General features: G+C 43.4%; 1 protein-coding gene across 1 annotated transcript; it reads left to right on the forward strand.

The window, feature by feature from the left end:
- Window positions 1-21,021: 21,021 nt before the first annotated feature.
- On the forward strand, window positions 21,022-22,236 carry LOC133042321 (ubiquitin domain-containing protein UBFD1-like). The gene is given in 1 exon segment (XM_061122837.1): window positions 21,022-22,236. A coding segment is annotated over 1 exon segment (930 nt). The 5' UTR covers window positions 21,022-21,033; the 3' UTR covers window positions 21,964-22,236.

The raw sequence follows: 22,236 nt of genomic DNA on the forward strand, positions 1-22,236 counted from the left end.
TTCTGTTAGCAAAAGCTGGCGAAGGGAAACTTCAACACTACAGCTAAAAAGAGGTCAGAAGCCAGAAGAATTTTGGCAAAGCACGGAGCTTGGAGCAAGTCCTGCTGTGGGAACTTCAGGATGCTCTCGGCAAAGGACAATGGCAGCAAGAACCTTTCTTCTCAATGTTCCCTGGTGGAAAGGCAGTGCACTGCTGTCCTGAAAACAGAAAACATGACCGCAGGGCTTCAGGTTTGGGGTCAGTGCTCCAAGCAGCGACCACCTATGCTGTCCTTCCAAAGAGCTTCTTTGGGCTTCCCGAAATCACATGATGGCTGCCTGGGACCCCGTTGGGGTGGAAAGAACTGTGCTGAACTCAGTTGACACAGAGAAGCTGAAGGCTGGTGAGCAGTGCTGGGCAGTGGTGGTGTTTACCAAGAGCCACAGAGAGAATGGCAAGTTAGCGAGCATCACAGCAGCACTGTGGCTTTTAGATCCACCCATGGACAGACCATGGTTGACCAAAGGTGGCGGTACCTGTCTGTACAATTGCTATTGTACCAGAAAATCCATGAAGCCACTGGCTAAAGTAATGTGTCCATCTAGAGCTGTGCTGCCCAATATGACAGGCACATAGTCACATGTGGCTGTTTAAATTAATTAAAATTAAATATAATTAAAAATTCATTTCCTCAGTCACTGCAGCTACATTTTAAGTGCTCGGTAGCCACATGTGACTGGTGGCTACTGTGTTGGACAGTGCAGATATAGAAACACTCCCATCATCAAAGGAAGTTCCGCTGAACTCATACAGAAGCCAATGTTAATATATCAACAGAGCGAAATACAAGAGGCTTATGCATTTTTAAGACAAGATTGTTGGCTGTGTGTGCTCAGTCGTGTCTGACTCTTTGCAGCCGCATGGATTGTAGCCCGCCAGGCTCCTCTGTCCGTGGGATTCTCCAGGCAAGAATACTGGAGTGGGTTGCCATTTCCTCTTCCAGAGGATCTTTCTAACCCGGAATCAAACCCACATCCCTTTCGTCTCCTGCATTGGCAGGTGGATTCTTCACCAACTGAGCCACCTGGGAAGCCCAAGATAAGACATTAATACGAGAACTTAATAAATGTTTGTGCTTGCACCTGGTTGCTTTGAGCTAAGCCCCTCAGACCTTCAGGTGTACCAATTTATCCTCCCTTTGCTGGGAATGTTTGAGAAGTATCACATAGTGGTCAGTCAGCACCTAGAACACTGCATCCAGCATCCCTTACATACTGTGTATTGGTTTCATGAACCAGAGGAGAGGCCAGATTTCGAGATTAAGATTATTCTCTTGGACTCCTGCTTCTAAGCAGCTTCTTGCTCAAAAGTAATAATTAGATACTCTCAGAAGCAGAAAAGTAAGTTCAATTTTCTTTTTTACCCTCAGGTCTTCAAGACCCAGCAGGCATCCTTCCCCCTCCATCCTTTGGCTGAGCCACACAAACTGCTGGGAGAATCACAGGCAAGATGGCCCAGTTCCCCTGGTAAAACAGGTAAAAAAGGGGGCAAATGTCTGTAATTCAAGAGTAATTTTAGCATTTATTAGTCATTGTGTGCTCTAGAATACATGGGTGTCTCTAAGGACCTCATGCTTCCTGTGGCTGTTTTAACCTCCACCCCACCTTGGTGAGGCTCAAGCAGCTCTAGAAGAATGCTCTCTAGTTCAACAATTGACTATCTTAAGCACAATAAGTCAATCTTTAAAAAAAAAAAAATGAGGCTGAAAGTCAAACTTTGTAAAATAAATCAGACATTTTATAGTGTTGTTCTGATTACATACAATTCCCACAAGAAGGGAAGTACCTTTAAAATAAGGACTATTCAATACTAGTACAGGATTTCCTCTCGTTGTTGATAATTTCCTTCTAACAGAAGACATGACACAGTCCAAACCAAACTCAAAGGAGGTATGCAGAGACGACAGGGCATCTACGTTCCATGGGGAACATTGTTCAGTCTAATTGATGTTTTCCTTACAAAGCCATAATGAGTGGAACTATTTTTATCCAGAACAGATAGGTTCCTGCTTAAAGGTATGATTCGCTCACCCCAACTCTTCTTATATATAGTCAGAATCACAACGTGTCCCCTGGAGAAGGAAATGGCAACCCATTCTAGTATTCTTGCCTGGAGAATTCCATGCACAGAGGAGCCTGAGGAGCTACATTCATTCCATGAGGTTGCAAAGAGTTGGACATGACTGAAGTGACTTAGCGTACATGCATGCACAACATGTACCTTTTCAAAGTGAAAGTTCCCATGAAATGTAAGAAACAATAGGCAAAAGTACATGCTGAACTATGTTCTCACTCAGCAGGCAAACCTTTACAGGCCACAGAGTTTTGAACTGTGGAAATTCTGGTCCAGTCATTTTACTTTCAATGGATTCTATCTTCTCAGCAGGAGTAATGCCCAGAAAAGGGTCCTCAACTTCCGTGAATTTAAATATCTTCTTCTTTGCTAGCACAATGACATATGTTATCTACAAATCCACTGAAGTTACCTGTAGAGGCTGATGCCTTTAGTTACATATGGTCAAGTTCTCTAAACAGACAGTAAACCTTGATCCTTGTATATACAATGGCAGTAAATCAGTAAGCACATTTTGGCAGAACATTTTTCCAATTTCCTCCCTTCAGTCAGAGAGGCACAATTCAACCTCACAATCTGGCCAGACTTTCTAGAAGTAAATTAAAGTAAGCCTTTTGTCCAATTATGTAAACATACCTAATGAAGAAGGTGGCTCTTACATTAGGATGAATTAGATCAAAGCTATGATTGTGAAAACTGAAACTGCCTAGAAGGGAGAAAATGTAACACAACAGTAGTAGGAAACTTTTAAGGGCCTTAAGGACTTCTGGAATTTTAGCATGAGAACGTCACACAAGGGGAGGACTCGAGTCAGCATAGCCCAGAGCTCATCTACAGGCATTCAAGAAATGCATATATGAAGAATGATTCATTATAATGAACAATCTAATCTAATCTAATTGTCACAGTAATATTACATGTTTTCCAGGTCACATCAACAATCTGATGGCTAAAGTAAATTCACAGCAAGAGCAACAATAACACTATTTCTTTGGCTTCATTTTTTCCCACTACCATGTATATTAAAGGTAAGAAGGTGGGCTCATGATTCAGAGATCAGGTTAGAATTCCTGTCTCAATACTCACTAGCTCTGTGTGAGTCCTGGGCATGTAATTTACTTTCTCTGGAGACTCTTTCTTCATAGGCAGAGCAATTATAATCATGGAACCTACTTTACTGTGATGTGAACATTAAATGAGCCTGGGTGTGGATAGCTGAACCTGCTAATCATATGCTGCTAATAAACGATTGTGTTCAGTCACTTCAGTCATGTCCGACTCTGCGATCCCATGGACTGTAGCCTGCCAGGCTCCTCTGTCTATGGGTTTTCCCAGGCAAAAATATTGGAGTGGATTGTCATTTCTTCTCCAGGGGATCTTCCTGACCCAGGGATCAAATCCGTGCCTTCTACGTTGTGACAGATTTTTTTACTGCTGAGCCACCAGGGAATCCCATTATAAACAATTCTGCTGCTGCTAAGTCGCTTTAGTCGTGTCCGACTCTGTGCGACCGCATAGACGGCTGCCCACCAGTCTCCCCTGTCCCTGGGATTCTCCAGGCAAGAACACTGAAGTGGGTTGCCATTTCCTTCTCCAATGCATGAAAGTGAAAAGTGAAAGTGAGGTTGCTCAGTCGTGTCCAACTCTTCACGACCCCATGGACTGCAGCCCACCAGGCTCCTCCGTCTATGGGATTTTCCAGGCAAGAGTACTGGAGTGGGGTGCCATTGCCTTCTCTGATTATGAACAATTACATTATGAATGTATATAATTGACCCATTGCCATTGTTGTCATCATTACACTGTGGTTGTCATCTTGCGCTGATTGTGGTGGTTACTCTCAAGCCCAGTTCCCCATGGCTAGCTTCTTTTAGTGGCCCAGGGATAGCTCACAAGTTCTTCTGGCATCAAGATGACATTTTCCTTTTCTCCTGTTCAGCAGCTGCTGCCAAAGTTGTCCGCACCACCTCAAAGCAGCCAAGACCACAGACGCATCATGGCTTCCCTCCATCCTTTCCAGACCCTTTGTGCTCAGAAGGCTTCCTTCTGGGGCAAAGATAGCTGAAGAGCAGGGAACAGGGAGAACTGGTTTTATTCTCCATCAGCTTTGACAGTGACCTGTGGAGAAAATACCCTTCATCCCCAATCATGCTGGGCTGTAGCTCAACTTGGGGTTCTCAGGGCCCTTACAGCCATGTTAGTGAAACGCCTCTTTAACTTTCAGGACTCTCTTTATTGCAGGTCCTGGCATGGGTCCTTGGGGACTGAGCTGGAAGAAAATCTAGATGACAGACACCATGCTGTCTTCAAAGCAACCCACCCTCCCACCCCACTCCCCCCACCCGCGCCCTCGCCAGCCATGTTCGAAGGTGGCTTGTGCTTGCTTTTGTCAGTTCCTTCTTCCCTTGAGTTCTTCCCTCAAATCACCCGAGTCCTTCCTGTAACTGCTATCACCCAGATAAGAACAAACCTGACTGCATCTTTGGGCAGAGTTAGCCTGGAGACCCAGACTGAGGACTGTCTCCCCCACCCAGACCTGCAGCAGAAGTAAAGAGTGATGGATCAAACCCTGAATTCTTTGGCCAAAATATTGTGACAATTTTGTAGGGCCTAAAGTGTATAAATCTGGGGGCCACTTAAAATGCACAAAACAGTGTATCTTTACAAACTTTATATGAGCATGGGCAAACACAATGCCACAGCCCTCCCAGGTTTCAAAAGGGACCCATGCTTGCGGAGGGCCGTGAAGTCCCCCCTCTGATTTTCCCTGTGGTGCTCACTGCCAAGTGCCTGCGTGTGTTACATGCTTGTGGCAATCCCAGTGTAAACAGACAGAAGTGTAAACAGAAACGTTGGGTCATTCAGGTGACTGTCCTAAAGCTGCAGACAGTCCTGTAAGAAACAGGAGACAGGTACCCCCTCCACTTCATCAACTCCGATGCTGGGAGGCCGACCATGAACACACCCAGAGGTAACATTCTTGTGCCGTCTTAACTTGATTTGGCCCAATGCTCCTCATTGTTTGGTTGGCTGGGGCTTTTCTTTTTGTTTGTTAATTTTGAATTTAATTCCTTCGCTGTTACATAGGCTGAGAAATGATCTTTTTCATCCTATTGCCCTGAGCATCCTTGGAGGTCCCCCCACCTCCCATTGCACCCGAGAGGGGAGGAGTGGAGTATTGTTTTGTTCCTAAACTCTGCAAATAATAGAAGAAATGATATTGTTTGCATTGGGTGCACCTGCTTCCCTAAACCGGGGTGAGGCGGTTTGTTTTTTTTTTTTCCTCTCCACCCCCACTCTCCTTTTATCTTGCCTGTGCCTCCTTTGTTGTTTGGTGGGAATGTAAGTGACTCCTGCTTTCTTAGGGAACTTCCTATCCCAGGGAATTCAGAGATTCTCCCCAGGGGCACCCAGAGACGGTATTGTTTTATTCCCCCACCCCCACCCCACTGCTATTCCACATGAACCACATAAACATGCACCCAGACACAGAAGATGTTTGTATAAAGGAGCAAAAGAAATGCAGTCCCCAAAAGGTTTCCTGCGTGTGTGCTGTGTGTGTGTGTGAATGTGTTTTTACACACATATGTGCACGTTACCAAAAAAAAAAAAAAAAAATGGAAACCTGTATGATTTTCTACAGGCATTCTCTTTAATCTTGAATACAACAGAATTAAATACAGGATTTTCTTCTCTTGCTTCCTTTGTTTTTCTCCAAGTTACAAGATAGTCCCAGGTGATCAGCAACTCCTCCTCTTCGTCCCATGACCTTCTTTCCCCAGGACATATCTCTGCCCCTAATTGGGGGTCAGTGGACAGTGCCCATTACAAAGCTCACGGGGGTGTAAAGAGAAAGGCACTCAGCCCAGCTAGTTCTATTTTGTGAGTCTCTGGGTAATGGGGAACATACCCTGCTTCGCCTGTGTACCCCCCGCTTCTGGCAAAGAGCCTCACACATAGAACACTCTCAATAAATATTTGCAGAATGGATGTTGCATGATGTGACTTTGGGCAAGCCACTTCACAGCTCTGGCTCTGGTTTTCTCTTCCATAAAGAAGACAGTATTCTTGCCTGAAAAATCCCATGGATGGAGGAACCTGGCAGGCTACATACAGTCCAAAGGGTCGCAGAGTCGGACACAACTGAGAGACAGAGCACACACTCACATATAAGACAGTCCATGTCTTGAATTTTTTCTAATGCTATTATGATTCTCTCTGTCTAAAATGGATTTGGATTTATCTCTTTATAATAGTTAGGATTAGATGTGTGTAACAGAAAAAAAAAACGTTAAGCAGTGTCTTAGATAAGAAATTCTCCTCTCATGTAAAAGAAGTCCAAACGTGGGCTGTTCAGGGCTCCAAGATGTCACTGGGGACCCAGGCTGCCATCTTTCTGCCTTGTCATCCTCAGTCCAAGAGAGATGCTGTGGTCAGTGGCCACTGTGTCCTCCTTCTGGATGAGCAGGAAGAGGAAGTGTGGGAAGACCAAGGGCCCACTTCGCAGCCAGCCCCACTGAACCAATGCCCTAGAAATCTGATTCATCATTCTGCTTAAATCTCATTGGCCAGAATTGAGTCACATGGCCAACCCTACTTGCAAGGATATACATACATTCTTTCAGCTGGACACAATAATGCCCCAGATAAACACCAGGGTTATATTACTAAGGAAGAAAAGCAGAATGGATATTGGTGTCAAGTAGCAGTTTTGCTACCTTATTCAACATTGTTTGGCCTGATTTCATCCTGAAGTAGCTGTTCCACTTTTAATCTACCTGCCCCTGTGTTTTTGAGATCTTAAAGGTTTCCCAAATCTTGATGACATTTTCACTAGTCCTTGAAAAAATGAGCAAGAGAATTGGTATTTTTCAAGTGCTAAATTTATAATTAAATGTATTTGGCTAAAAGGACTACCCTTTATTTGGTGACTATTTTCATTTTTTTCTCTTACATGAAAACTGGATTTTTTCATGAAATGTTGCATGTGGAAGAAGATAGTTTGTTTTTACTTAGAAAAATAAAAATTTTGAACTCTATGTCAGTCACCTGAGTTTTTGTAAATTGGTTTTTTATACTGAAGTGTAATTGATTTAGAATGTTGTATTAATCACTGCTATATGGCAAAGTGATTCAGTTTTACATATGTACATATATTTTCTATATTCTCTTCCATTATGGTTTATCTCAGGATATTGAATATAGCTCCCTCAGGCATATGTTGGGCCTTGTTGTTCATCCATTCTATGTGTAATACTTTGCATCTGATAACCCCTAACTCCCAGCCCACCCTCCCCCATACCCCCTCTCCCTTGACAATCACAAGTCTATGTCCATGATTCTGTTTCTGTTTTATAGATAGGTTCATTTGTGTCATATTTTAGATTCCACATATGAGTGATATCGTATGGTATTTGTCTTTCTCTTTCCGACTTACTTTACTTAGTATGATAATCTCTAGGTCCGTCCATATTGCTTCAAATGGCATTATTTCATTCTTTTTTATGGATGAGTATGAAAATTGGTTTTGTAAATAATGAAAGGTTAGTTCTGTCCCCAAACTTCCTCGTCTAAGGACAGAGGGTTGAGGACAACAGACTAGAAAAACTTCAGGTAGGATTGTCTGTATCCCATCAATAATAGTACAGAAATCGAGAACAGAGGTGTAGTTCATTCAAGAGGAACATAAGGGACTTCCCTGATGGTTCAGTAGCTGGGAGTCCCAGCTCTCAAAGCAGGGGGCCAGGGTTGGATCCCTGATCGGAGAACTGGATCCCACATAGTGCAGCTAGGACCCAGTGCAGCCAAATAAATTTAAAAAAAGAAAAAAAGGGACATAAACCTTCTCAAATCATTTTTTTCTTTTTTTTTGTAATTGAAGTATAGTTGGTTTAAAACATTGAGTTAGTTTCATGTGTACAACACAGTGATTCAGTCACACATGTATTTTTTTCTGATTAACATACACATGCTACTATATATAAAATAGATAACCAATTAGGACCTACTGTATAGCACAGGGAACTCTACTCAATATTTTGTAATAACCTAGAAGGAAAAAGAGTCTGAAAAAGAATCTAAACCTCAGCTCTTGATATCAAGGCAATCTTGTAAGAGGGAGGCCCTCAGTATATAGAAACCAGAGTCTGGTTCCTGAACTCTGCCTGCCGGAGTTCACATACCACCCCCAGAACGTACCAGCTGAGTAATGTTAAACAAGTTACTTAACCTCTTGATGACCAACTTTTTAATCTATAAAATGAGAATAATAATAGAATCTCTCTTAAAGAGATTTGTCTGAGGATTAAATTAGAAAATACATGGAAAGAGCTTAGCAGGCACCCAATACCAGAGTTCAAAAATGCCACTTATTATCATAGGATTTGATTCACCTGTGAAGGACTAAAAAGCCAAAATTATTAATGGCTTGAACACAGTAACGTTTGTCTCATGCAATACAAGTCCAGAGGGACACAGTCCAGAGCACAGCTGGAGTAGCAGGAACAGATGTCCCAAAATCTTCTAGGAGGACATGTTACATCCATGGACCTCCAGGTTTCCAACAACCCCTCTCCCTACCCCTGCCCAAATCCGATTCAGTAGATTGGGATCAGTCCAGATAATCTCTATTTTTAACAAGCACCTCAGCTTACTGATGCAGCAGACTCACGTCCTAGTTTGTTTCATTCATGGGTTACTTCTCTGCTGAAAGTACTGATGGATTTCTGCCTCTACAGAGGTATAATGTTATGGCTGACCTTGTGCCATGGGAAAGGGGAGGGGAGTGATGATTATAGAAGAATTTGACAACATTTTTACCTGCCTTGACATTCACTTAGAGAGCCAGTGTTTTAATTGAATTAAATATACATATGCATTATGTTATTTAACTTCAAAATAACTTGATCTAACCAAATGGCTCTGTCTGACAATATATAATTATCAGCATTTTATATATATATAATTATCTTTATTAATATGGATCTACTTATCTTTATTAATATGAAGATCTGTTTCCTTCACAGCCATTGACTACCTCATGTCTAGAAACCACGTAGTTGGATATGGGGAGGAGGGGAAGCTTCAAAGCCCCAGGTCAGCAACCAGAGTTCATTGTCGGTGGAAGGGAGCCAAGGTCCATATAGACAGAAAAATGGAAATTAGTTCAACCTGCAGGAAAAGACCTTGATGTTGGGAAAGACTGAGAGCAAGAGGAGAAGGGGGTGACAGAGGATGAGATGGTTGGATGGCATCATCAGCTTAATGGATGTAAGTTTGAGCAAACTCCGGGAAATAGTGAAGGACAGGGAAACCTGGCGTGCTGCAGTCTGCGGGGTCGCAAAGAGTCGGGCATGACTGAGCAATTGAACAACAATAACAGGAAATATCATCGAAAATCAGTGTTGACAATGAGGACCAACCCAGTCTCTTTGGTTGCTGGTCTGAGTCTGCTGCTCTTACCCTGGCTTTCTGGGTGAAGGAGCAAACGCCTAAGGCTGCCACCTGCTTGGCTGCCTTCTGACCTGCTTCACAAGCAACCTCCCTTCAGGGGCTGGCTTCTCCCTTCTTGTCTGAGTATTTTGCCCCAAGCCCCACATCACTGTCCTCTCATCTTCCTAGAGCAGCAATTACCAACCTTAGCAGCATACTTTTGAATAATCACCTGGAAGATTTTTTAAACACTACTGCTACCTCTGTAGTTTTCACCTGAACTGGTCTGGGTGTGGGTGAGCCATTGGGAGTTTCTCAATCTCCCCATGTGACTCTCCCAAAGTTGAGGTCCACTGTCCTAGAGCATGGTTAACAGGAGATTACTATGTATCGCCTGGGGGCTCAGGGGTGAAGAACTGGCCTGCAATGTAGAAGACGCAGGTTCAATTCCTGGGTGGGAAGATCCCCTGGAGGAGGAAATGGCAACCCACTCCGGTATTCTTGCCTGGAGAATCTCATGGACAGAGGAGCCTGGCAGACTACAGTCCTTGGGGTCGCAAGAGTCAGACACGACTGAAGTGACTTAGCACTGTGTATTCTGATTTTTACTGGTTTGGAAGGCACAGTACTGGCAAAAGGTAAAAAACAACTTCAAAATCTATTATAAATACTTGTGTGCTTTAAAAAACACAAAAGCAAAACAAACAACACGTCTTCTGTCCTCTCCCTTGGGAAATTTTTCCTGGCTGGAGAGAGATTAACACTGGCTACAGCTTCATTTCATCTCTGTGGGTCCCTCACCACCACCTCAAGTCCTTTTTCCTCCCAACTCTAGCACCGTGTGTCCAGTTCTGGAATTTCTGTATACGAATTTCTACCACAGTATAAACGGTGTCGCCAAAACCACAGCAGTCAGTTACTGTGAGGTTTGAAATGTCCCAGGTGAGCTGCTGCAGCTGGCCAGCTGGAGATCTAGGAACCAGGCTGTGCCATCCAGTACTTCCACCTGGGTGTGATTTAATGGTCCAGCTAAAATACAAAGAGGAATTATCTGCCAGGATAATCTAGAACTTCCAGGATTACAGCTGGGATTACAGGTTGTAATCCTGTGTTCAAAAATTGAGCTTGCAAGTATTTTCTTGATCTTACTATAGTTATGTCTAACAGAGATATGCACATCAATTTTTTTTTTTAGTTTTTTATTTCTTAGACCATTAGGCTCTAAGTAATAGAAAGAATGGAAAAAGGAAGGGAAAAAAAAGACAGAAGACAGAAAAAAGAAAGACGAAAGAAAATAAGGGACAGAAAATTCTGTATTGAGTTATTATAATTATTAGTGCTATATACTTAATCAAATAATATTTTGATAAATTTATTATTAAAAGCAAAAGGCTATTGAATACACACCTCCTCTTAATAAAATAACTAGGACTTCCCCCCCCCAAGCAGTTCATGTATAAATAAATGAACATTGCCAAAAATCACATTCTGATGATCTACCATCAAAACCATCAAAATTATTAGTAAAGCTCTAGTTGCTAACAATTTAGGTCAGTCTTCATTTTGATGAAAGCAAAACATTGTGACACACCTACTTTTCTTTCTTTTTTTTTTTTTTATTAGTTGGAGGCTAATTACTTCACAACATTTCAGTGGGTTGACACACCTACTTTTCAAAAATATTTCTTACATAGTCATTAGCTCTCTTCCCAACTTCTGAAAAATAAACTAAAAGAAGATCTATCAAGCCTTATTAAAGGAGCTATTAACTACACCAATTTCTCTTCTACCTAGAGGGGCCTAATAAAATTACAAGACACTTGCTCCTTGGAAGAAAAGCTTGACAAACCTAGACAGCGTATTAAAAAGCAGAGACATCACTTTACCGACAAAAGGTCCACATAGTCAAAGCTATGGTTTTTCAAGTAGTCACATACGGATGTGAGAGTTGGCTCAGAAAGAAGGCTGAACACTGAAGAATTGAAGAACCGTGGTGTTGGAGAAGACTCTTGAGAGTCCCTTGGACAGCAAGGAGATCAGATCTGTCAATCAGGAAATCAATACTGAATGCTCATTGGAAGGACTGATGCTGAAGCTGAGGCTCCAATACTTTGGCCACTTGATGTGAAAAGCTGACTTATTAGAACAAGACCCTGGTGCTACCAGAGATTGAGGACAGGAGGAGAAAGAGGCAGCAGAGGTTGAGATGGCTGGATGACACCACCAACTTAATTGACATGAGTCTGAGCAAACTCCAGGAGATGGTGAAGGACAGGGAAGCCTGTTGTGCTGCTATCCGTAGGGTATCAGGGAGCTGGACACAACTTGGGGACTGAAGAACAACAACGAGGGATGAGCAGTGGGATGAAAAGTGAGGAAAAGGACTACTTAGATTTCATGATGCTAAAGGGAAAAGAAAGCCATTTTAGAATCTACATTTCTTGCCAATACTTTGCATTTACCCCACTCTTTGGAGAGGGTTTCAGTCTTGGACAGTATTTTGAGGCAAGGTCATTATATCATTCATTGGAATCATTCCCACCATCCCTTCAATGTTTCTAAATTCAAGTCATGTGAACAGGAACCAAAGCACCCTATTTTATAGTCTATTATTTCACCTATAACCAAAAATATGTGTAAGACAGGTAGAAACAGAAAGCCAGCAGTGACTTTATAGAAGGGAGACTTCTCAGAAACCAAGTTTGAAAGTTGTCCCTTTGGTGTCTTGTAAACTTCTGTGTCCACAGATTTGGGGTGAGTGAGGAGTATGGTTTTCTTTCATAATGTTGGAGAAAGCCCACAATGAGCATAGAGGAGAGAAGATTGAACTCATAAGTCAAGAATTGTATACATGTTATGTTTTAGTATTTAGAGATTGATGCTTATAAAACACCGGTATCCATGCCACTGTCCCTCTTGGAAAGTATTAGAAATCCTAGTCTATTTCCTACTTGAAGCTCTTTTACAACATCCAGGCAATTAGCTTCTGCCTCATTGCCCTCTGTGCCAGGGAGCTCATCTTCTCTCAAAGGAATCTATTCCATTTTCAGACCTCTAAAGTCAATAGAAAGTATCACAGGAGAGCCCCTACAAAACTGAAATCAATCAATTGATACACTGAGTTTGTGTGTTTCAAAAATAATGGACTTCCGATCTGCCACTGAAATCCTAGCTGTGCTGCTTAATAATTGGATGATTTTGGACAAGAGATTTCATCTTGCAAAATCTCACTTTGCTCATCTGTATACAGAGAAAATAACGCTGACCTTGCAGAGTAACCACTCTAAAAATATTGATGTGTGAAAAGCCCCTAGTTCAGAGCCTGGCATATTGCCAGCACTAAATAAAGAATTGTTCTCATTCAACCAATCCCTGTGCCTTCTAACTCTTGCATCATCCAGCTCACGTTTCTCTTGCTGTTTCAGGAGATAGGCGAACACTTGTACAGATAAATGATTCTGCCACAGTGTAGATAAATGATTCTGCAGTAAACCCCCAGCCCACATGGACCAGCAGCCTAAGACTTTTCAAAAAGAATGGGGATGCGGAAGTCATGCTTTATTCATTGTGAGCTCTTAAATCACCAAGAGTGAACAAGAGCTGGTGCTTTTCCTTTTAAAAAGTGCTCTGAATAACCGTGTTAATAATTTCTCTTAAAATTTTGCCCTGCAATAACATTAAACTTACGAGTTTATGGTCTTCCCCGGTGGCTCCACTGGTAAAGAATCTGCCTGCAATGAGGGAGACTTGGATTCAGTCCCTGGGTTGGGAAGATGCCCTGGAGAAGGGAACAGCTACCCACTCCAGTATTCTGGCCTGGAGAATTTCATGGACTATATAGTCCACGGGGTTGCAAAGAGTTGGATACGACTGAGTGACTTTCACTTTCACTAGTTTACAGTATAGAAAATTCATCATCTCTTTAAAAAGATCCAGTCTCCTAAAAATCTCTTCCTGAAGTGAAAACACTTCACTGTTCCCCCAAAGCACGAGCTATGGCAAGCCTGTGCATAAGCTCCTTCCATTGGCTGGGGTCTCATTCCCTTGACCACACGTGACCGTCTCCACTGAGCAAGGAACAACTAAGAAATCTTTTTTTTATACTAACTGCCATCAACCATATCCCGGCAAATTTCTTTCTGCTTTCCCTCTTTTGCTGGAGAATAACTAATTTTTAAATTTTTATTTTTATTTTATATTAGGGTATAGTTGATTTACAATGTTGTGTTAATTTCAAGTGGACAGCCAAGTGGTTCAGTTATATATACATATACATATACCCATTCTTTTTTCAGATTCTTTTCCCATACATATTATTATGGAATACTGAGTATAGTTCCCTGTGCTATATAATAGGTCCTTGTTGTTTATCTATTTCACATCTAGGAGTGTGTCTATGTCATTCCCAAATTTCTGATTCATCCCTCTATACTTTCCCTTTGGTAACCATGAGTTTGTATGACTCGGGGAATCCCTGAGCTATACAGCAAATTACCATTGGCTATCTACATCTTCCTTATTCCTCTGTTGATGGGCATTTAGGTTGCTTTCTCTTCCTTTTTCTTTCTCTTAATTATATAGTGGACAGAGCAAAGAACTTTCTGGTCTCTTTCCATAAGTGAAGTGCAGTTCACTTTAAAATGCCAATCTCCTTTTCCATTTGAAACTCGTCCCCCATTCAGCTCCCATCATCAGCTCAAATGTGGGAAAGCAGGGGATGGGGCTTGTGGAAGCAAGGGAGGCCCTGTCTGCCTTTCAGCTCCTCTTCCTCCTCCATCACCTTGGAACGTGGGAGTGGGGGGGGGGGGGGGGGCGGTTCATGTTCCAGGAAGGTTCTGGTTCTTAGAATTCCTCCACCCCTTACATTCCCAAGGTTGACTGCTCTGATGTTGAGAGAAGACATCTCCTCATACAGATCAGGGGGAAGGGCAGGTACCCATATTCTCTTTTCTGCTTCTATTGCTTCCCCTCTGATGCCAGAGTGATTCTTTCCAAATAGATGATGTGTATGGCATTTAGGGATCGATGTTCAGCTTCACCCTACTCTGCTCCATTTTCAAGAACCACACACCATGCAGAAGGAGGTAGGTCTATCTACCTTCAGCCCAGACAGTGGTCTGAGCCCCAAGCCCACTTTCTGTGAATCCTGTAGCCTTATTTAGCCACTGCAATCCCTCATGAAACCTTTCAACTCACCTACATTCACGGGGAGGGGAGAGAAAAGCCTCACTAGGCTAGCTCCTCACAAAGGCAATCATTGTCTTTCTCATGCCCTCTCCATCTTCTTACGTAAGCTGGGATGGGGTCAGCTCTGGGGCTGTTGTTGAATATGGCAGGAATAATTTGACTTCCTATAAAACCCTGAAGGAGCTATCTGGACCCAAGTGGGTTTTGGTTCTTAAGAGTGTGGCATGTTTACTGCTTCAGTGCTCTTAGCAGGAAAACTACACCCAAAATCCTTGCAGCATTCATTGGTTTATAGCAACCATTGCTTTTTGATGGTCAGAATCAAGGTCAAGGGTGAAGGTTGCCTTACCATCACAACCCTACATTGTCTCTGCCCATGTGAGGATGTGGGTCTCCACCTGAGAACCAACGGCCCCCCACTTTCTTAAGACTCATTCTTTACATACCCAAAATATGAGTAAAATAGTTTACCTATTATTTCTCCAGCCCCCAACTTATCCCAGACTCTGATAGTTTGGTTCCTTTATCACATTTAGTCTAAACACTGCATCTGTGTTGCTCTTCAGTGAATTCTCAATGGATGTAGTCTGTTCACATAATAGAACTTCTTTTTTTCCATTTCTATAAACAGAGTGGTATTCCTCCACCCCCACCCCAAAAAGTTGGACAAAAAGCTGGCAAGATCAAAAATGCTGAGATCCCTTGTGGAGAAGAGGGAATCTTTCTACACTCTTGTTGCAAATGCAAATTGGTGCAGCTACTACAGAGAATGGTGGGGAAATTCCTTGAGAAACTAAAAATAAAGTTACCATATGACCCAGCAATCCCACTCCTGAGCATATATCTGAAGAAAACCATAATTTGAAAGGATGAAAATCCCTTATGACTATACAGTGGAAGTGATAAATAGATTTAAGGGACTAGATCTGATAGAGTGCCTGACGAACTATGGATGGAGGTTTGTGACATTGTACAGGAGACAGGAATCAAGACTATCCCCAAGAAAAAGAAATGCAAAAAAGCAAAATGGCTGTCTGAAGAGGTCTTACAAACAGCTGTGAAAAGAAGGGAAGCGAAAAGCAAAGGAGAAAAGGAAAGATATACCCATTTGAATGTAGAGTTCCAAAGAATAGCAAGGAGAGATAAGAAAGCCTTCCTCGGCAATCAATGCAAAGAAATACAGGAAAACAACAGAATGGGAAAGACTAGAGATCTCTTCAAGAAAACTAGAGATACCAAGGGAACATTTCATGCAAAGATGGGCACAATAAAGGACAGAAATTGTAGGGACCTAACAGAAGCAGAAGATATTAAGAACAGGTGGCAAGAATACACAGAAGAATTGTACAAAAAAGATTTTCATGACCTAGATAATCATGATGGTCTGATCACTCAACTAGAGCCAGACATCCTGGAATGTGAGGTCAAGTGGGCCTTAGGAAGCATCACTATGAACAAAGCTAGTGGAGGTGATGGAATACCAGTTGAGCTATTTCAAATCCTGAAAGATGATGCTGTTTGAAAGTGCTTCACTGAATATGCCAGCAAATTTGGAAAGCTCATCAGTGGCCACAGGACTGGAAAAGGTCAGTTTTCATTCCAATCCCAAAGAAAGGCAGTACCAAAGAATGCTCAAACTACTGCACAATTGCACTCATTTCACATGCTAGTAAAGTAATGCTCAAAATTCTCCAAGCCAGGCTTCAGCAATATGTGAACCGTGAACTTCCAGATGTTCAAGCTGGTTTTAGAAAAGGCAGAGGAACCAGAGATCAAATTGCCAACATCCGCTGGATCATCAAAAAAGCAAGAGAGTTCCAGAAAAACATCTATTTCTGATTTATTGACTATGACAAAGCCTTTGACTGTGTGGACCACAATAAACTGTGGAAAATTCTGAAACAGATGGGAATACCAGATCACCTGACCTGCCTCTTGAGAAACCTGTATGCAGGTCAGGAAGCAACAGTTAGAACTGGACATGGAACAACAGACTGGTTCCAAATAGGAAAAGGAGTACGTCAAGGCTGTATATTGTCACCCTGCTTATTTAACTTATATGCAGAGTACATCATGAGAAACGCTGGGCTGGAAGAAGCACAAGCTGGAATCAAGATTGCCGGGAGAAATATCAGTAACCTCAGATATGCAGATGACACCACCCTTATGGCAGAGAGCGAAGAACTAAATAGCCTCTTGATGAAAGTGAAAAAGGAGAGTGAAAAAGTCAGCTTGAAGTTCAACATTCAGAAAACTAAGATCATGGCATACAGTCCCATCACTTCATGGCAAATAGATGGGGAAACAGTGGAAACAGTGACTGACTTTATTTTGGGGGGCTCCAAAATCACTGCAGATGGTGATTGTAGCCATGACATTAAAAGACGCTTACTCCTTGGAAGGAAAGTTATGACCAACCTAGACAGCATATTGAAAAGCAGAGACATTCCTTTGCCAACAAAGATCTGTCTAGTCAAGGCTATGCTTTTTCCAATGGTCACGAAGGATGTGAGAGTTGGACTAGAAAGAAAGCTGAGCACCAAAGAATTGATGCTTTTGAACTGTGGTGTTGGAGAAGACTCTTGAGAGTCCCTTGGACTGCAAGGAGATCCAACCAGTCCATCCTAAAGGAGATCAGTCCTGGGTGTTCATTGGAAGGACTGATGCTGAAGCTGAAACTCCAATACTTTGGCCACCTGATGTGAAGAGCTGACTCATTGGAAAAGACCCTGATGCTGGGAGGGATTGGGGGCAGGAGGAGAAGGGGACGACAGAGGATGAGATGGCTGGATGGTATCATCGACTTGATGGACATGAGTTTGAGTAAACTCCAGGAGTTTGTGATGGACAGTGAGGCCTGGTGTGCTGTGATTCATGGGGTCGCAAAGAGTCGGACACGACTGAGCAACTGAACTGAACTGAACTGATGCACCCTGATGTTCATTGAAGCACTATTTACAATAGTCAGGACAGGGAAGCAACAGAAATGACCATCAGTGGAGGAATAGACAAAGAAGATGGTGTGTGTGTGTGTGTGTGTGTGTGTGTGTGTGTGTGTGTGTAAAGAAATATTACTCAGCCATAAAAAGGAACAAATAAGTGCCATTTGCAGACATGTGGATGGACCTAGAGAATGTCACACAGAGTAAAGTAAATCAGAAAGAAAAAATGTATATAATATTGCTTATATGTGGAATCTAGGAAAAGTGTGGAGATGAACTTATTTGCAAAGCGTAAATCGAGTTACAGATATAGAGAACAAACTGAGGGTTACCAAGGCAGATGGGAAAGATGGAATGAATTGAGAGACTGAGGTTGACGTATATATACTCCTATATATAAAATAGATAACGAATGAGAATCTCCTGTGTAGCACAGGGAGCCCTACTCAAGGCTGTGTTAGTTGCTTAGTCAGGTCTGACTCTTTGTGACCCCATGGCCTGTAGCCCACCAGGTTCCTCAGTCCATGGAATTCTCCAGGCAAGAATTCTGGAGTGGGTAGCCATTCCCGTCTCCAGGAAATCTTCCTGACTCAGGGATCGAACTCAGATCTCCTGCATTGCAAGCAGATTCTTTACTGTCTCAGCCCCAGGGAAACCCAGAAACTAACAGGAAAACAAGAAACTAAGTCAACATTGTAAAGCAAAGGTCTATTGTTGTTTAATCGCTAAATCATGTCCAACTCCTTTGCGACCCCATGGACTGTAGCCTACCACACTCCTCTGTTCATGGGATTTTCCAGGCAAGAATACTGGGGTGGGTTGCTGTCTCCTTCTCCAGGAGACCTTCCTGACCCTGAGATTGAACCTGCGTCCCTTTCATTGCCCTCACTAGCAGGTGGATTCTTTACCACTGAGCCACGATATGCCAATAAAAATTAATTTTAAAGAAATGCTGAGATCCCTTAACTGGAGAGAAGGTGAAGGTAAAGATGGATTAAGAACTAAATGCTTTTAGGAGGAAGTGCAGAGTCTTTTTTAAAAAGTGAATTTTTATTGAGGGCTTACTATGTGCCAGACATTGTTTTAAGCACTTTATGTATACATTAAATACCATTTGTAAAACACAAGAAACATGTAAGTTACAATTATACTCCCATTTTACAGATGAAGAAACTGAGTCACAGAGTGTTTAAATGTTATCTCAGGATACACAGTGACAGGGGTTGGGAAATGGGAAAGCTAGCTGTCTTTGCCAATGTGACCCAGGAAGTCCCCTCTGAGCACTGACATAGGGCTACGACCGGAATAAGAAGGAGCCATCCATCAAGACCCACAAGAACTTCCCAGGGAGGAGGAGCAGAAGGGTCCAAGGCCCCAGGGAGGAAAAAATGTTATTTTGCTCCAGACAACAGGCAGGGGCTGAGAGTAATGCAAAGAGTGGCATGGCCACAAGTGGAGGGGCAGACTGGCCAGATAAGAGCAGCGTCTTTCATGGGAAAAGGTGCCCAATGTCCCTCCATCCTCACTAAGCACATACCAGAAAGGAAATAGATTTGAAGAATGTATGAGTTAGACTTTGTTTAAGGCAGAATTTTACAATACTGAATGGAAGACACTGAAGTGAAACATGACATCCACTTCTCTGGTAAGTTTTTACATAAATGATTGAATTGGGGAATGAGAGGGTTTAGAGAGGCGTCTGTTTGTCTCTGTTTTGTTCCACTTCTTAGTGGTTAATAAAGAGGGGGAGAGGATTCACTCATTCATTCAACAAATATTTATTGAGTGCCTTCCATTTGCCAGGCGCTGCTTAAGTGACAGAACTGTAGAAGTGGACAAACCAGGGAAAACAGACAGTAAACAGACAACCAATGAAATATATGTTTTGTTGGATAATGTAAGTACTATGGAGAAAAACAAAGAGGAAAGGGAGGTGAGGAGAGGCAGGAGGGGGGATAAGGGAGTGGGGGGGGATGTTTCAAATAGGGTCCTAAGGGAAGACTGCGAGGGGAAGGCGACCTTTGAGCGGAGGCCCAAGTAAATGACAGATTACAGGCAGATGAGCTGATAGCGGGGGAAGAACATTCCAGGGAGAGGAAAAAGCCGGTGCAGAGGCCTGGAGGTGAGTGCATACCTTGTGTGTTCTAGCAACAGGGTGCAGTGTGGCTGCGGCAGAGTGATGGAGGGGCAGGCAGTAGGAAATGAGGTCAAAGAGGATGACTAAGGGCTCAGATATGTCCTTCTTTAATTTTATGATTCAACTCCACATGCATGAAACATTCCTATACACCAGAAACAAAAATAAATCATGCCCCAGGGGAGAAATTACCACCAAGGATAAAACATAAATAAAAGTAGCTACAGAAAATTTTCAGTCATCAACTCTCTCAGGGGTATCAGCCAATCTCTCTCTGCCTATCATGGTGTTTTCAAGTCTCTCCTCCGATTCAGGTCTGATCCCTGGTCAGGAAACTAAGGTTCCATCAGCCGCAGAGCAACTCAGCCAACACACCACAACTAGAGAGTCTGTGGGTCCCAAAGAAAGATCCCACGTGTGGCAACTAAGACCTGACACAGAATAAATAAATAAAAAATTTTCAAATAAGAGTCTCTTCCAAATCAAGCCACAGACCACCTGGTGACTGCCTATGAATGAGTAAGGATTTTTCCAAATCAGGCTCAGTGTTTTCACCCTTCTTGAATATATATCAAAACCCGACACAAAGCAATTAATGAAAAATATGAACATAATCATAAATATGATGGGAAATTTTACAACATAACTCTAAAGAAGCACAAAATCACAGGCTATTAACACCAAATCCAGAAACCTACTGAGTTTCCCAAGACCCATCTCTCCACTGTTGCTTGCCTCGGGTGGAAGGGGGCAGGGGGGAGGGATGAGTTGGAATGAGTGGGGAGACAGTTCTGACGCAAATGCATGTCAATACCTGCAGATAGTTCAGAAAGAAAGACCTGAGTGTCTCCTTCCTTAGCTGCTTTCGCCCCTCTCCCCGCCCCCACCCCAGAGTCGACACTGAAGCATCTGAGGGACAAAGCCTGCAGCTCATCAAGATGAAGGCAGGCATTCTATTTCAAGGTGAGGTTCAAAACAACCCACTCTCTGCAGGGACTTCTTTCTTCTTGAAATCAGATGGCGCCTCTGAGGACTTCAGTGTGCTGAGTCACCAGCAAGCTACATACCCGATGTTTCATTGAAGGCCACTAGGCTGAGACCCCGTCTTCCTCTTCAGTCAGGTGAACACAAGGACCAAGATGAGAGAGCCTCTTCAGAAGTTTCTGCGAAAGGTCCAGACTTGGAATTAAAAATGGTTTCCGGGGGTGTTGTACACAATCATCATGGCGGCGGCCGGAGCCCCGGATGGCATGGAGGAGCCTGGCATGGACACGGAGGCCGAGACCGTGGCGACCTAGGCGCCCGCGCGGTCCCTCAACTGCGTGGAGGCCGAAGCCGCGGCGGGGGCGGCGGCCGAGGACTCCAGCGCCGCGCGAGGTAGTCTGCAGCCGGCCCCGGCCCAGCCCCCTGGGGACCCCGCGGCCCAGGCCTCGGTCAGCAATGGCGAGGACGCGGGCGGCGGTGCGGGCAGGGAGCTGGTGGACCTGAAGATCATCTGGAACAAGACTAAACACGACGTCAAGTTTCCCCTGGACAGCACGGGCTCCGAGCTGAAACAGAAGATTCACTCAATTACAGGTCTCCCGCCTGCCATGCAGAAAGTCATGTATAAGGGACTTGTCCCTGAGGATAAGACATTGAGAGAGATAAAAGTGACCAGCGGGGCCAAGATCATGGTGGTTGGCTCCACGATAAATGATGTTTTAGCAGTAAACACGCCCAAAGATGCTGCCCAGCAGGACGCAAAGGCCGAAGAGAACAAGAAGGAGCCCCTCTGCAGGCAGAAACAACACAGGAAAGTGTTGGATAAAGGAAAACCTGAAGACGTGATGCCGTCTGTTAAGGGTGCTCAGGAGCGCCTGCCGGCTGTGCCGCTATCCGGCATGTACAACAAGTCTGGAGGGAAAGTGAGGCTTACCTTTAAGCTAGAACAAGACCAGCTGTGGATCGGCACTGAAGAGCGGACTGAGAAATTGCCCATGGGTTCCATTAAAAACGTGGTCAGTGAGCCTATCGAAGGACACGAGGACTACCACATGATGGCGTTTCAGTTGGGCCCCACGGAAGCCTCTTACTACTGGGTGTACTGGGTTCCAACTCACTATGTGGATGCAATCAAAGACACTGTGCTGGGGAAATGGCAGTATTTTTGAAAGCACTTTCACCTCTGGCCCAGGAGACTGACCCAAAGTGAAGGACACTGCTGGGAGAGGCCTGCAGCATCCCTGGATTTCAGAGTTCTGGAACTTTGTTCAAAAATATCTATATCCAATCTGAGGTGATGTGGTGACTGAAGCCAGAGGTGATGTACTTTCACCATTAGCTTAATTTTAACTTAAAATCACCGGTTCCCTTTCTTGCAGTCAGCTTCATACCATTTTTAAAAGTCAATACGGTGTAAATCAATAAATCTGAATTCTGAAAAA

The sequence above is a fragment of the Dama dama genome, chromosome 21, assembly GCF_033118175.1.
Source record: "Dama dama isolate Ldn47 chromosome 21, ASM3311817v1, whole genome shotgun sequence".
Lineage (NCBI taxonomy): Eukaryota > Metazoa > Chordata > Mammalia > Artiodactyla > Cervidae > Dama > Dama dama.